Raw genomic sequence first — 15,624 nt, 5'->3', positions numbered from 1 at the left:
GGAGCGAGGATTTAAAATAAGAGATTGAAAATACTCTTAGATACAGCAAGTTGTTTATTGTTCACATTAGAGGAAGCGGTTTCAGTGGCGTGATGGTGGTAGGAACCTACTGGATTAAGGGAGTGAATGGCAGGTGAGGAAATGGAGAAAGTGAATGTATTTTGGTGAAAGGTGAGAGCTGATGAAGGCTCAAGTAAGTAATTTGTCAGTTTGTCAATCTTGTGATTAGAATGGTTTCACATGTGCAGGGACTCCATAAATAATATTATGATTTTATATAGTATTATGTAATGATACCTTGTATAATTTTATATAGTATTATGTAATGATACCTTATATATATAAGGTATATATTATCTATTTATAATAGTAATATACATTAATAATGTGTAACATAGTAATATGTATCTTATATATTGTATAGTATCTATTATATATTTTATAAATATTCATAATATTATAAAACAATATCAACCCTCTTCAGATTATATATAATTATACCTATTAGGTATACAATAGATCATATATATAATATGTAATATTATATATATAATATATAGGAAAATAGATGATACATATGAGATGTAATATTATATAGATAGTATGTAGGAAAATATAGACAAATAATACTTTATGAATAAATATTAGATCGAGAATATCACATAGCTGAATTACCAGGAGTTGTGTGTTTTAACTGTACCTCATATTGTTCCTTTGTGCTGTAGTAGATTCATGTGTGTGGTAGACATAATTATCAAATATAATTTTATAATGTTTAGTCCCTTTTACTATCATTCTCTGACCATCTTATTGTATACCTCCCCCATACACATTTAGCGTATATTTATTAAGCAGCTTTCTATGGAAAACACTTGGCTACAGCAATTATGTGAAAACAGACAAGATTTGTGAAGCTCACATTCCAGTCAAATGGTTCAAACTAGTGTACATAAAAATCACTAGGTGGAGTTTATTAAAACGCAAATGCCTGGGGCCTATCCCTAGCTATACTGAATTAGGAAGGCTGGGTGGAGTTTAAGCCTCTGCATTTTAAACTAGCATCCTCAGATGATTTTCCTAATTTTCTTTTTTTTTTTTTGCTTACCTAGTAAGCATCACACAGATCAAGAAACTGAACTTTTGTAGTCACCACAAAAGTTTTCCACAAGCCCAGTCCTAATCACAATCTCCTCCACGCCGACCTCTATAGTAATACCTTTTTTACACTTAAAAATAGTCTTGTCACCTAGATGTATATGCCTACACATCATAGTATACTTTTGGTGTGTGCGTGTGTGATCTTTTTAGTATCTCAAACTAAAGGTGGTCCGCTCCCATCCCTCCCTCACTGTTTTTCATCCTTGCAGTATGTGTATTGAAAAACCTGGCTTGAGTGAGCCGTAGACTTTTCTACGGATTGCTTCCTCATGGGGCACTTTACCATGTTTCTCTGACTCCTAAGGAATTAATGGAAGTAGGCATTGGGCATCAACAGCTACTAACGTCACAAAAAGAAGTGCAACACACAGTATGTGCTTCTTTTTATTTTATTTTATTTTTTTTCTGTTTCAGGTGTACAAAACAACATAATGATTAGCCATTTATATACCTCACAAAGTGATAATCCCAATAAATCTAGTACCCGTCTGACACCAAACATAGTTGTTACAGTATTATTGACTATATTCCCTATGCTGTGCTTTACATCCCCGTATGTTATGTGCTTCTTGATAAAAGAACACACCACTCCCTGTAGTCTTGGAAACAAACAAAACAAAACAAAAAAATCCTGAATCTGATCAAGCCCCTATTGTCTGATTGGCCCAGCTGGCATCAGTCAGCTGTGACCAGGGGACAGGGAGACAGCAAAGACAGGACCCTGGATACGGTGTGAGCTGGGCTGCCATCTCTGTTATGTCTGCAGCAGATACTTACCTCCAATGTAGCCTTTCTGACACCTTGTTTTCACTTAAAAAAGAAAACAAACTTTTCCATGCTATCTAGTTCACAGCAGCATCCCTAGGCCCATCAGTACCTGGTACATACGCATAGGTCGTGCTCAGTGATATCTTTCTTTGGAATTGAGGTCAAAAGGTGTGGACTCTAGGGGTTTGCTGTCATTAGATTCCTGTGACATCTGTGGCCTAGTTTAAAGGCATTTCCTCCTTTTTAAAATATTTTCTTCCTTTCTCCAGGCAGGCTCTGAATTAGCCTGGGTTTGCCTAAAAGTAGACTCTGTTTCCCTAAAGGCAAAAGCAGAGTCTGGGTTTCCACAAAACAAAGGCTTATGCAACAGGAGTTCATTTTCAAGTGTGATCCCAGCAAGCAGGTGGGAAAGGGACAGAACGGAAATACTGAAGATGGGAGAGGCATTACAAATATTATCAAGTTGGCCACTGCTATAAGCAACCAGTTATTCGACCCCACAGAACATTCTGAGAAGCCTTATGAAAAGTCTCAGAACCCTCCAGAAGAATCCAGAATAAAGGGGGAAGCATTTATCCTTGGGCTTCTATTGCCAATTCATTAAGATTTGGCCTATGGGGCTTTATCTTCCCTGTATTTCTGGATCCCTCACTGGTGTGAGGCAAGAAGCAAGAGTTACTACAGAAATAGCTGTAGTATTTTAAGTGGCACCCAAGATGTGCAACACAAGCTTTTATTAAAAGATCTCATGGAAGGTACCATTCTTTGGTGTCCATTAAAAATCATCTTGTAACCTCTCAGAAGTGTAAGCAATTTACAATTATCCTCTATCATTACTTTTCCTTATTTTTGGTGCCTTGAATCTTTAGTTCTTTTCCTCACCCTCTCTTCTGAACAGGTCTATGCCTTCATACCTTTAAGTGCCATCCACTTAAAATGCTTCTAGAACATTTCAGAAGCCTGAAAAGCTACTTTATGACCGTTTCAATGACAGCGTATATGAAAAAGGCTGTTTCAGTGATAGCATAGTATGCAGTAATACTTTTGTCTCTCATCTCTTCATAGCTAGTAAATTTGAACTTTAAATGACCTTGCTGGTTTTCTTTTTATTGTCCTCAAATAGGTAACGGTTGCTTCATGGTTCTCAGCAGTATTTAAAAAACAGTAAACATATATAAGCTGCAAAGACACCAATGAGACTATATTCCATTCAAATAAATTCACAAATTAATTTTCCTCTTTGGCTGGTTTTTAAAAGTCTGTAAACAAGCACTTAAGAAGATTTTGCAATTTGATTAATTTCACTTTTCAAATGGCATAACCCATATGTATGTGTATATATGTGTGTGTATGTTTGTTTGTTTGTTTATTTGTGCCAAAGTTGATAGCATCTTCAAGATTATAACTTCCGAGTGGCTCAGAGCCTGATACGTAGGTCTACCTCACATATCCTTCTTTTTTCTTGTCTGTCCTCATGATTCATAGGTACTTCTGCCCTTCAGGCGCTTCCATAAAATTTCAGGATGAAGTAATTTTAGCAAAATATGGTAGACCATTCTTTTTTAGTTCCGTAATATGTTAATGTTGCCTGTATTTAGAAACCTCAAATAACATCTGATGTCACTTGCATTTTATTTATTGGAACTTAATGTACATAACCTTTTTTCTTTTTCATTTTATTCATATACTTGGTGCAATTAATGATTTTAAGTTTCTGTGGTTATTGCTTTGCTACATTTAAATATGCTTAATAAATTACTGTAATTTAAAAATCATCTCTGCCTCCCTGGGCACTAATGTTACTTTTATTATAATCACATGATATATTAAAATTTGTTTAGTGTAATTCATTATCCAAGTTATGTAGGTGAATCATGTCTGTTTTTGGTAAGTAAACAATTGAGCTACTTTTCATTAATGAAATATTCTTGAATTAAGTATTTCAGGTAGTTTTCAGTGGCTTGCAAAGCTTTGCTGATCTGTTGTGTTAAGGAGTTATTCCTCTGAATTATTTTGGATTTTTTAGCCGATTGCTTTTTGGCTAGATATGACAACATTTTGAATTTACATATGACTTGTCAGGCATTCACCAATTCTTCCTTTAGTAGAGCAGACTTATTGTAAAAAATTTTGTATACAATGGTCCCTTGGTATCTGTCATGGATGGTTGGTTCCAGAACTCCCGCCTCACCCCACGAATACCAGAATCCAAGATGCTCAACTCCCTTGTATAAAATGGCGTAGTATTTACATATAACCCATTCACAGCTTCCCGTATACCTTAAATCATCTCTAGATTAGTTATAATACCTAACACAATGTAAATGCTGTGTAAATAGTTGTTATACTGTATTGTTTAGGGAATAATAGGGAATGAGGACAAGAAAAAAAGTCTGTACATGAGCAGTAGGACAGATGCAACCATCATAGATCTAACTAAAACATATCAGCAACAATGTAACATTTCATTTAAAAATGTTTTTGATTTGCAGTTTGTTGAATCTGTGGATGTGGGGCCCACAGATGGAGAGGGATGACTGTAACAGGTATATAATCTTACACAGTTGGATATACTCTTCCTGGATACATGTTATAAAGCCATGGCTCTGAGAGCTTGCTAACAACTCTTTTGTTTTCTTCTTTTAGGATTTTCCTGATGAACTGGTCATAATTGGAATAGCTTTACTACTTTTGCAGACTCCGGCAAGTCAGCAGAAGCCAATCTTAAGTCTAGGTAAATAAAAATACATTCACTAGAGTAACAAGTAAATATGAGTGTTGGCAGGACTCACTTGAACTATATGTCATGTTATGCTATAAAGTCCTGTATATTTTGAGTTTCTGTTCTGGAATTTTCCTAATTAATCATTATCAAATAGAACCTTCTTTTTCTTGTCCAACAAGCTGTTATGTTGAGCAAGATTTCATATACCATAAACTTAACTGTACAACACACTCAGAATCAATAGCATAAAACCCTTGAAACAAAAGAAGTGTCTAGCATTTGTATTTGGTTTTTAAAACTCTACATACCCTTACTATTCAAAACTCTTGTCACACTGGGCAAGATTTATGTTATGGGTTATTGTATTAACCTAGCTAGAAAAAATGAAAGATGACATTCTTCCAGTTGTCCAGTATGATTTAAAGAAAAGTAAAGAATGGGGCGAAAGGGTGACAAAAATGTTCTATTCAAGAATAATATGGTAAAGAATCAAGGCGCTAGGTTTGGCAGATTAGCGAACAAGTCATACCTTTAAATGCAGCTTTTACATTGGTGTAGCCTGGCTGTACTTGGTCCATTATAATCCATGTGGTAATGGAGGATCTGTCTAAATTATGTTGGGTAGTACCACGATACACTGACACATTCCCACCCTCATGTAACGATGTGCTTGAGGCAAATACCGATTGTGTAGCTTATTCTTCTGGGCATTTTAATTCATCATGATTTTGAGGGTGAATTGCTCTCGCACACACAGTGTCTGTCTTGGAAATGGCTTTAGCACATGGAGGGGTACCCTTGGCTCTTTGGCTTTGAATTCTACCCTGTTTTTGCTTATTGGCCTTATGCTCATTTGTGCCCTCCTTCCTAGTCCTTTTCTGAACTGCTTTTGCCGTCTTTTCTTATAGCTGGTGCACGTGGCATCCTCCCATAGGTGGAATTTGCTAGTGCTGCTACTTCTGACAGACATAGTTGTTTTCTTTCTTAACAGCTTTATTGAGATATAATTTACTTACCATAAACTTCACCATTTATAAGGGTATAATAAAGTGTCTGTTTAGTGAATTGACAGTTATGCAACCAGTACCACAATCTAGTTTTAGAACGTTTCCGTCACCCCCCCCCCAAATTTTTTTGTGCCCATTTACAGTTAATCCTCATTCCCACCCTCAGCCCCAGACAAACGCTGATATGCTATCTGTCTCTATAAATTTGCCTTTTGTGGGTATTTCATATAAATGGATTTTGTTTTTTGGCAAAAAGAAATTCCAATGCTGTAGAGAAACCACATTTTTTTTTCTTTCTTTTTTTTGAGAAACCACATTTTTAATTCTGAAGCTACATTCCTTTGCTGGGACTCATGTATAATAGGATGATATGGGATCAGCCTCTCCAGTACTTTTCATTGTTTGTTGGATAGCATACTTTTTGTTTTGTAAACCAGTGTCTCTGATTTGAAGTTACCTTAGTTAGATGGAATAAATCGTATTGAAAACTATTGAGCCAACATGTCATGTTGAAAAGTAAGGAAGTACTGTTGTTTAGTATATTGGGAAAGAGTATTCAAAGACAGAATAACCAATATTGATTATTTCAAGTTTGAAAAATACACAGCATTAATAGAATATTATGCTTCTTAATTATTATCACTAGCCTTGATTGTAAGTAGCAATTTATAAAAATGCCTGAAAGATTTATAATATCAAACATACAAGTATTTGTATTTTATGCATTTCCTGTTTTGTTAAAGATAATGGATTTTCATATCTCAGACAATTATGGATTAAGACTAATATTTAGGCAAAGAATATAAATTAGTAGTGTTAGAGTAACAGGGATTTGTACTTCATACTATGTTCAGGTTTGACGTTCAGGAGATTTAATAATACTGGAATCTCATTGAAATGACTTAAGGCTTGTAGAATTTTTTTATTTTGGCGTATGGGAAAATCTGTGGATTACTTTGATAATCTAGGTCAGAAGCCAATGAATAACATTTCAGTAAATCAGGGTTCATCCAATAGCTGAAAAAAGTATATTTAGGTCTTTCTTAACTCATTCTGTTAATAGTGTAGGGGAAACTATGCATGTAACTAACTTACTATACATTTGTATGTATGTTTCTGATATGTAAGTTGAGTTTCCATGTTAAAAAAGGAAGATTTATAAAAACGGGTTTGATTGTTATGCTGTTCATGGACTTTGAGACTTTTCTCATCTGTTTTTTAGCAAATACAACTGAATAACAGCCGTGCGTCACCTTTTTTCTCATCTGAATACAGTTCTAAGCTGGGTGTGTAAGGGAAGTGTGGTACCTTAGTCTTGTTACCTACTGATGGGAACTCAGTGTCTCTTGGGTCTGTTTATTGAAGGCAGTAGGAGGATCTGACAGAACACAGGGACGAAAATTGAATAGCATTTTAAGGAAATTCTTTTGACCTAAAGAGTTGATTTATACTTTATAATATGTGATATATATTTTTTCTAAGAGTATCATCAGGTTTTTAGTTGTATATTAACAGCTTGTTTTAGCTAACAGTTAATTTTGATGTTCCCTTATTTCTAAAAAAAAATAAGATCTATCATCTAAGTTACATGTCTGACCCAACTATAAAGGGATAAGAAAACTTCTTGCCTGTCACTCTTAAACAAAACAGCATTTTGTGTAACTGTAGGATTAATTTTTGAAGACGTGAATTGTTTTGATAAATAGCTTTGAAGGTGCTGTCTCTTGCTGAGGGTCAGAACATGCCAAGGTCGTCCTTACTGCTAGTGACGCCAGCCCTGCAGATCCTGTCTTCTGCCGCCTTGGAAGACTGCATGTCCATGGATGAAGACGGCTCATCGAGGCAGCTGTTGGCTCTGAAACTTTTGGGAATGGTACAGCAGGAGTGCTACAGAGACAACCAGCAAAAGGTAATGAAGTTCATCCTCGTTTCTCTTAAATAAAAGTGAAGTGGTCATGTAGGGTTTATGTCTCTGCAGATCATTTCACCTCCTGATGAAGTAAGTATCTGTTGGGGTTAAACTGTGTCACTGTGAACGTGGCCGTTCTGTCAGGCAGTGGTGTAGAGGTTAGTATATTCTTCTGGGCTGCGAGAGGAGGAGGGTGGGCCTGTGGTGAAATGTTTTGGAAATGCCATATAATCATTTTTCTCTTTGAGTTTCCAGGGTACCTTAGTAGGAAAAGGTTCTCAGGAATCCTGCATAAAAGGAACTAACTCTCTTTAACCTAGTGCTACTCCTCCATATTTGAGCACAGCATCCTTTGTTCTCATCATATTGTTTAATAAGTACAGCGTATTGCTAGATCAGGGTCAGTGCCAGGTGGGAAATCTGCTTGAATGCCCGGAAGATCTGGGATCTGTAAGAACTAAGACTTGGGTTTTGAATACGGCACCTTAGGCCATATTCCCTGGCATAATGGCTGTGGGTGTCTCCTGTGGTGACACTGCTCTGCTGCCTCCAATTGGAAGACAGCAGGCCTGTCACACCCCATTCGTCCTTCTGCCTGCTAGGCATACCCCTTTCTGCACTGTCAGTCTCACTGTTCCTGTTACCACAGCGTAAAGAATATTGTCAATGTCTGGTTAATGGCTAGGTTCTAGGCCTACACTTGTCAGACTTTTTCTCTGTTGGCATTTGTTTTGCCTTTGGTAAAATGTATTACTTCCCAACCACTAGTTATATGGGAATTGAATGAGGATGAAATAAGATAAAACTGGTGAAGTATCTTAAGTCTCCATGGGGAGAGGCATTACATACATGTAAATGCAAGGTAGCGCCATGGTTGTTTCATCTGCAAAAGCAGAGATACCTCTACTCATGTATTGTTAAATGTTCCAGCAGCAGAAATCCCGCACTGTTATTCCTTGCTTGAGCATGCAGCCGGAACTACTAGCCTATAGGCAAATTGAATGTATACTGCAGCTTCCTAAATCCTGGTTGTTTGACTGAAACTTGAAACTTGAAACAGATAATTGATTTGCATTAAGAGAAGGAAGTTCTTGCATTCACCCTAACGGGTGTACAAAATGTAGCCAAACTTTTCTAGCGGCCCTTTACCTTCTCTCTTGACTTGCCTACGTAGAACAATGATTGGATTCTGAGTGGGGCTGGGGGCAAGACAGGATGTATTATTATACTATGTCTAAGAATTCTGTCCCTTTAAATCATGAGTGATATTTGCTGAGAATCACCCTCATTTTAATGCGTGTAAGTACTCAGCTTACTATTTGCTCAGGTGTGTGAATCTTATTCATGCATGCTACTAGCTGGGCTTTCTCTTCCGCAGCTGGGGAAGAGCCCCTATTGAGGCTGTAAACATTCTCCTGATGACAGTGTGTTGCTTTTGAGGCTTTGAGTAGATATATGATCACCCTTTTTAAAAATTTAAACCATAGTTTACTGTTGGCTTTTTCTTCTGCACCTGTCTGGGACTCCACCAAACATACCTATAAATTTAACATGCCCCAAACTCGCCAAGTCTTTTTCTGAATCTTTGCTTTTGCACATAATACCTTTTTGTCCCCTTTGCTAGACCTGTTCATTCTTCAAAACCAAGCCACAAGTTCTCAGCCTCCCTGAGTCAGCATTCATCACTCTCTCTCTTCTGTGTGCCCCAAACACTTTAAGCAATAGTGTTGTGTCTTAATTTAGGGGGTTACCTCCAACTATGTTATAAGCTCACTTAGGGAAAGAATCCTGGCCCTTTTTATGCTTTGCCTTTATTTTCTAAGCATGTTCATATTTAAATGGCAGCAATTGTTGAACTTTTTGTATTTTTTGCCACCCTGTTTCTCCTTTGTCTTTTTCAGCTGATCATAGATGAGATAATTAAAAATATTTTTAAATTATTTTGTTTAAAAATATTTTTAATTATCTGAACACTTTCCTGTTTTCTACATTCTGAAAGCAATAGATAACATTCTAGCTTATCTTTGCATCCTCAATACCTGACCGATTGTTTACCACATGGGAGACATTCAGTACATTTCTGTTCAAGGAGGAATGTGTGCTTCTGAGATCATTTTACCATCTTGATTTGTTACAGGGAGACCTTTATAATATAGGTCTCCCTATAATAACCATAGATTTTTGTGATTTTTATTTTTATTATTTCATTTTAGATTGGTGACTCTGACTTTTGATTTACAACTAAAGCAATTCTTCAGAAGCACATTTCTTCTGGTGAATGGAAACAAGGGTGGATACCTGTAACATGCAATTCTGTATTACCTGTCATGTTTCTGAAGTGTTGATAACCATGAAATAAAACACATTTTAACTTCTTTCAATTTTTAAGAATTAAAAAATGTAAGCTACCAAACCAGCCATTCATCTTTTTAAAATGGAAGATTAACAAAATCTAATAAGCTTTCATCTCTTTAAAATAAAAGATTAACATAATCTAATAAGCTTTTAATATTTTTTTAGTGTGGTGTGGAAAAACAGGATCCCTTTCTATTAGGCTATTAAATGTGATATTTAAAACCACCTATTTGTGTTCACCCAGGTTAAAAAAAAAAAATGAAACACTCGTTGTAAATTCTAAAGTACTTAAAATCTTGCTGCCCCGACCCCAGAGAATGTGGGGGGCGGGGGGCTGGAGGGGATGGTGGGAACAAAGCACCAGTGTATGAATCAGGATCTAGTCAGGAGAGAGAAACCACAGTAGTAATTTGAACAAAGAAAAACTTAATAAAAAGAATTATTAACTAGTAATAACAAGAGTTTCAGATTTACAGGGAAATAGTAAATCAACAGTAAATTGAAGTAAGCTGGTTTCTTAAAAGCTTTTGGTTGGAAGTTAAAAGGAATTAGTAAATCTTAGATCTGTGTTTCTATCATTATTTTCTGAATAACATGGATACTGAGGGGGATATTGGTTGTCTATTGGTAATAATCAACCACTCCCAAGTCTCACAACTCTTAACTAGATTCTTCACACAGGTAGTGAGCAGGAAGACCCTCTTGAGGCTTTATCTTGTCCAGTGTTCTGTTTCTGGTCTGGTGAGTGATTAAAACCCGTGCTAGTAAAAATCTGCCCTCTTTGAGGGTCTTCAGGTTTGAGTTTACATACTCCCTCTCCTGATCAAATCTTGGCTCCACTTTTGTTAACCCTGTTTTAGTTATGATAAATGAGTATTATTCTTTAAAGTTAATGAAAATTTATATTGTTCACCTGTATTCACAATTTCTCTTTCAGCCTCTTTAGAAAAAGAAGTACTAGTATCAGATGTCTGTCTGATTATTAATACGTAACATACCTGAACATTTTTATTAAAGCTTTTTAAAATGAAGATTCTCAACTCTTTTATATCTGTAAAAGATATTTTGCAACCATTTAATATTCACTGACATGTTATTCTATTTTTTTCTCATTTTTAAAAAACAAGATTTTTATTAAAATATGGATAACATACACTGTTATATTAGTTATTCACCATATGTTATATTAGATATAACACCAATGTTATATTAGATGTACACCATAGTTATTCAACATTTATATACCTAAAGAAGTGATCACTGTGATAAGTCCAGCAGCCATCTGACACTGTACCATGCTATCAAAATGTTATTGACTATATTCCCTATGCTGTACATTACATCTCCATGACTTATTTGTTTTACACCTGGAAATTTGGGCCTCTTATTCCCCTTTACCTTTCCCCTCTTTTTTAGTTTTTCAATTACAGTTGACATTATTATTTTATATTAATTTCAGGTGTACAGCACAGTGGTTAGACATTTATATAATTTGAGAAATAATCCCCCTGACTAGCCTGGTACCCTAATGGCACTATATGTATAGTTATTACCATATTATATTCCCTATTGTTTACATCCCCATGACTGTTTTTAACTACCAGTTTGTATTTCTTAATCCCTTTGCTTTTTTTTCACCCTACTCCTCAACCCTCCTCCCATCTATTACCCCGATAAATTTAGTACCTATCTGATAATACAGTTATTGACTATATTCCTTATGTTATACTTTACACCCCCGTGACTACTTGTGACAACAAATTTGTACTTCTTAATCCCTTCCCCTTTTCCACCCATCCCTAATCTCCCTCCCATCTGGCAACCATAAGAATGTTCTCTGTATCTATAGGTTTGTTTCTGTTTAATTTGTTTATTTTCTTCTTTAGATTCCACTTATACTCATTAAGTGAAATTACATGGCATTTGTCTTTGTCCGACTTACTACATTCAACACATACCCCCTAGGTCCATTCATGTTGTTGCAGATGGAAAGATTTCATTCCTTTTTTAACGGCTAGGTAATATTCCATTGTATATAAGTATCACCTCTTTTTTTATCCAATCTTCCATCAACAGGCACCCAGGCTGCCTCCATATCTGGGCCATTGTAAACAATGCTGTATAGAAAATATGGATGCACATGTCCCCTCGAAGTAGTGTTTTGGGTTTCTTTGGATAAATATCCAGAAGTGGGATTACTGGGTCCTTCTTTGTCTCTTGTTATAGCCTTTGTTTTAAACTCTTTTTTCTCTGACTTACGTATTGCTAACCCAGCTTTTTTTTTTTAAATTTTCATGAAATATTTTTTCCCATCCCTTTCTGTCTGTGTGTGTCTTTCAATCTGAAGTGAGTCTCTTATAGGCAGCATATCTAAGGGTCTTGTTTTCTTATCCACTCAGCCACACTATCTTTTTATTGGAGCGTTTAATCCATTTACATTTAAATTATTGATAGATATGTAGCTCTTCCCATTTTATTATTCATAAGTTTGATTTTTTTTTTTTTAAATCTTAAAGCAGTCCTTTTAAGATTCCTTGCAATTCTGGTTTGGTGGTGATGAACTCCTTTAGATTTTTCTTGTCTGGGAAACTTTATCTGTCTTTCAAGTTTAAACGATAGCTTTGCTGGGTAGAGTAATTTTGGTTGTAGGTGCTTGCTTTTCATCACTTTGAATATTTCATGCCAATCCCTTCTGGCCTGCAAAGTCTCTGTTGAGCAATCAGCTGACATTCTTATGGGAGCTCCTTTGTAGGTAACTAACTGATTTTTTTCTTGGCTGCTTTTAAGATTCTTTCTTTGTCTTTAATCTTTGGCATTTTAATTATGATATGTCTTGATGTGGGCCTTTTTGGGTTCATCTTGTTTGGTACTCTCTGCACTTCCTGGGGTTGAATATCCATTTCCTTTGCCAGGTTAGGGAAGTTTTCTGTCATTACTTCTTCAAATAGATTTTCAAACTTTGCTCTCTCTTCTCTCCCTCTGGTGCCCCAATGATGTGAATGTTGGTATGCTTGATGTTGTCCCAGAGGCCTCTTAACCTATTCTCATTTTGGGGGATTCTTTTTTCTGTTTGCTGTTCTGATTGAGAGTTTTCTGCTACCTTATCTTCTAAATTGCTGATTCAGTCTTCTGTTTCATTTAATCTACTGCTGATTCCCTCTAATGTATTCTTTATTTCAATTATTGTATTTTTTTCATTTCTGACTGGTTCTTTTTTATGGTTTCTATCTGCACTTTTATGTTTCCTATCTCTTTTGTTGAAGTTCACCCTGAGATCATTGAGCATCCTTATAACCAGTGTTTTGTACTCTGCATCTGATAGATTGCTTGGCTCAATTTTGTTTAGCTCTTTTTCTGGCTCTTTGATCTGTTCTTTCATTTGGGGCATGTCTCTTTGTCTCCCCATTTTTCCTGCCTCCCTGTGTTGTTTTCTATGTATTAGGTAGAGCTGCTATGTCTCCCGGTATTAGTAGAGTGGTCTTATGTAGTAGGTGTTCTATGGGGCCCAGTGGTGCAGTCTCCCTGGTCACCAGAGCTGGGTGCTCCAGGTGTGTCCCTTCTATGGGTTGTTTGTATTCTCCTGTTGTAATTGAGCCTTGATTGCTGTTTACTTGTTAATGGGAGGAATTGACCATCAGGCTGATTGATTGTGAGGACTGGTGGTGACTAGAATGGAGGAAGCTGACCCTACAGGGCTGGATTTGCTTTAGCAAGGCTCTGGTGCCTGCCCAGTCTACCCTTTGGGTTTATTGTCCTTCGAGGTGGCTAGATGATGCTGTGGCTCACTCTGAAGCTGGCCACTGGGTCTGCCCATCCCAGGACCTTCTGGGAGGGTACCCAATACAGGCAAAATTCAACCACAACCCGTGCCCTGCCTGGGGCCACCTGGCATGAGCCATAAATCAGTCTGTAGATGGCCACTGCCCACGTTGTACTTAGAGGTGCCTCAAAAGGCCAAGCCTCAAAGCAAGGCCAGCTGTTACTAGTGCCATGCTTAGGGCTGCTCAGCCAGAGGTATGGGTCATGCTGAAGCCAGATGCTGCTTGTTTGGGTTTTGTGAACCTTTGACAGATTTTAGCGAAGTCCACAGCATGAGCCAAGGCAGGTGGTTTATATGGAAAAGCCACTGGAAGGGGCTCGGGTGTATCCAAAAGTTGGGTGGGTGGGGTCTCAGGGAATCACCAGGGCAGGGTGTCGAATCAATGTTAGCCAGGTTAATGGAGACTCAGATATGGCCCTCCGAGAGAGGGGTCAACTAGGAAACAATGGCTTCCACCGGCTTCTCTGTGTGGGAGAAAGCTGTCCCTCTAGCCCTTGCTCTGAAGCCAGACAATTCAGTTCCTCCCTGAGCCGCTACCTCAGCACTGGAGCTCAGAGTAAGTCTGTCAGCAAGTAAGTCCATGTGCGGGCCTTTTAAGAGGATCACCTAGGACTGCAGCCACCCTCCGTCTCAGTCAGCCACACTCTGTGTTGGTTTTCACAATGAGAAGTAGTGGAGACTTCTCTCCCTGGCACTGAAATCCTGGGCTGGGGAGCCTGGTGTAGTGCTGGGACCCCTCACTCCTCATGGGTGGGGGGAAGCTCTGTAGCTGTGATATCCCTCTTGATTTTTAATGGTCACACACGGGTGCGGGACCAGCCCATTCTGCATCACTGCTCCTTTAACCAGTCTCACAGTGGCATCTTCTTTATGTTCTTAGTTGTAGGATATCAGTTCAGCTCGACTTCAGGCAATCCTCAATGATAGTTGTTCTGTAGTTTAATGGTAATTTTGATGTGGTCGTGAGAGGAGGTGAGCATAGCATTTACCTACTCACCATCTTAACTGGAACTCTCTCTCTCTCTCTCTTTTATTTTTTATTGAGATGTAATTCACCTAACATAAACTTTTATTTCTAAACACCTACTTTCTCCTCTAAAACACAGAGCCTACCAGCACTTTCACAAGTTCTCCCACAGGCTTTGAGACAAGGATTTGGTAGCTGGTACTGAGGGAAAACCCTTGGTCGTATCCTTGCCCTCGGACTGTTCCAGTGGACTATGCTTGCCACTCATTGGTTCAGAAAGACCGTTCTGTGATGTCTTATTCAACACCGTGCCTTTCTTCTGCTACTCTAACCCTAGTCAAACAAACAAACTAAAACTAGAGCCTAAACCTGGACATAATACTTTGAGTAAAGTAAGATTGCTTTTCTGTTTTAGTATGTTTACTCGTACATGGTTTTGTAATGTTGCGCTTTTGACTTAATTTATGTTTCATGGTGATTTCCAATTATTTTCTTTTATACTCAGATCTACCAGATTTATTTTTTTCTCCGAAGGATGACAGTGATAATATTTCCCTGTATTTTGCAACTTTGGGTACTGTGCTAGTGGCTTTATTGATACTGTCTCATTATGTGCCTCAATAATCTGGGTAGGAATTTTACAAACAAGTAAAATAAGGCTCAAGGAGGTTGCATAACAGCCAACAGTCGGCATGGCTATGCTGAAGTGCTGGCCTTTTAAATCTGAAGTCTAGTGCTATTTGCCATTAGTCTAGAGAACTTGACTCTAATCTTTAATGAATTTCATCATGGGGGAAAAAGTATTGTTAGAGAGAGAGAGAGAGAGAGTTTAGATATTATTTAATTTTTAAAATTTATAATTTTAATTATACATAAAAATGTGTCAAAGATTATAAAATGGCATACAATGAGTAG

At 37.3% G+C, this 15,624-nt stretch overlaps 1 protein-coding gene across 1 annotated transcript in view; it reads left to right on the top strand.

Moving 5' to 3' along the window:
• Window positions 1–15,624, top strand: part of FOCAD (focadhesin) — a 272,571-nt gene that overhangs the window by 78,839 nt on the left and 178,108 nt on the right. Inside the window, exons 9-10 of the mRNA XM_033123525.1 lie at window positions 4,573–4,660; window positions 7,365–7,567. Coding sequence (XP_032979416.1) covers window positions 4,573–4,660; window positions 7,365–7,567 — 291 coding nt within the window. The remainder of the gene's footprint in view (window positions 1–4,572; window positions 4,661–7,364; window positions 7,568–15,624) is intronic.

Source organism: Rhinolophus ferrumequinum, chromosome 12 (assembly GCF_004115265.2).
Source record: "Rhinolophus ferrumequinum isolate MPI-CBG mRhiFer1 chromosome 12, mRhiFer1_v1.p, whole genome shotgun sequence".
Classification (NCBI taxonomy): Eukaryota; Metazoa; Chordata; class Mammalia; order Chiroptera; family Rhinolophidae; genus Rhinolophus; species Rhinolophus ferrumequinum.
This window is presented reverse-complemented; position numbering and strand designations above follow the sequence as displayed.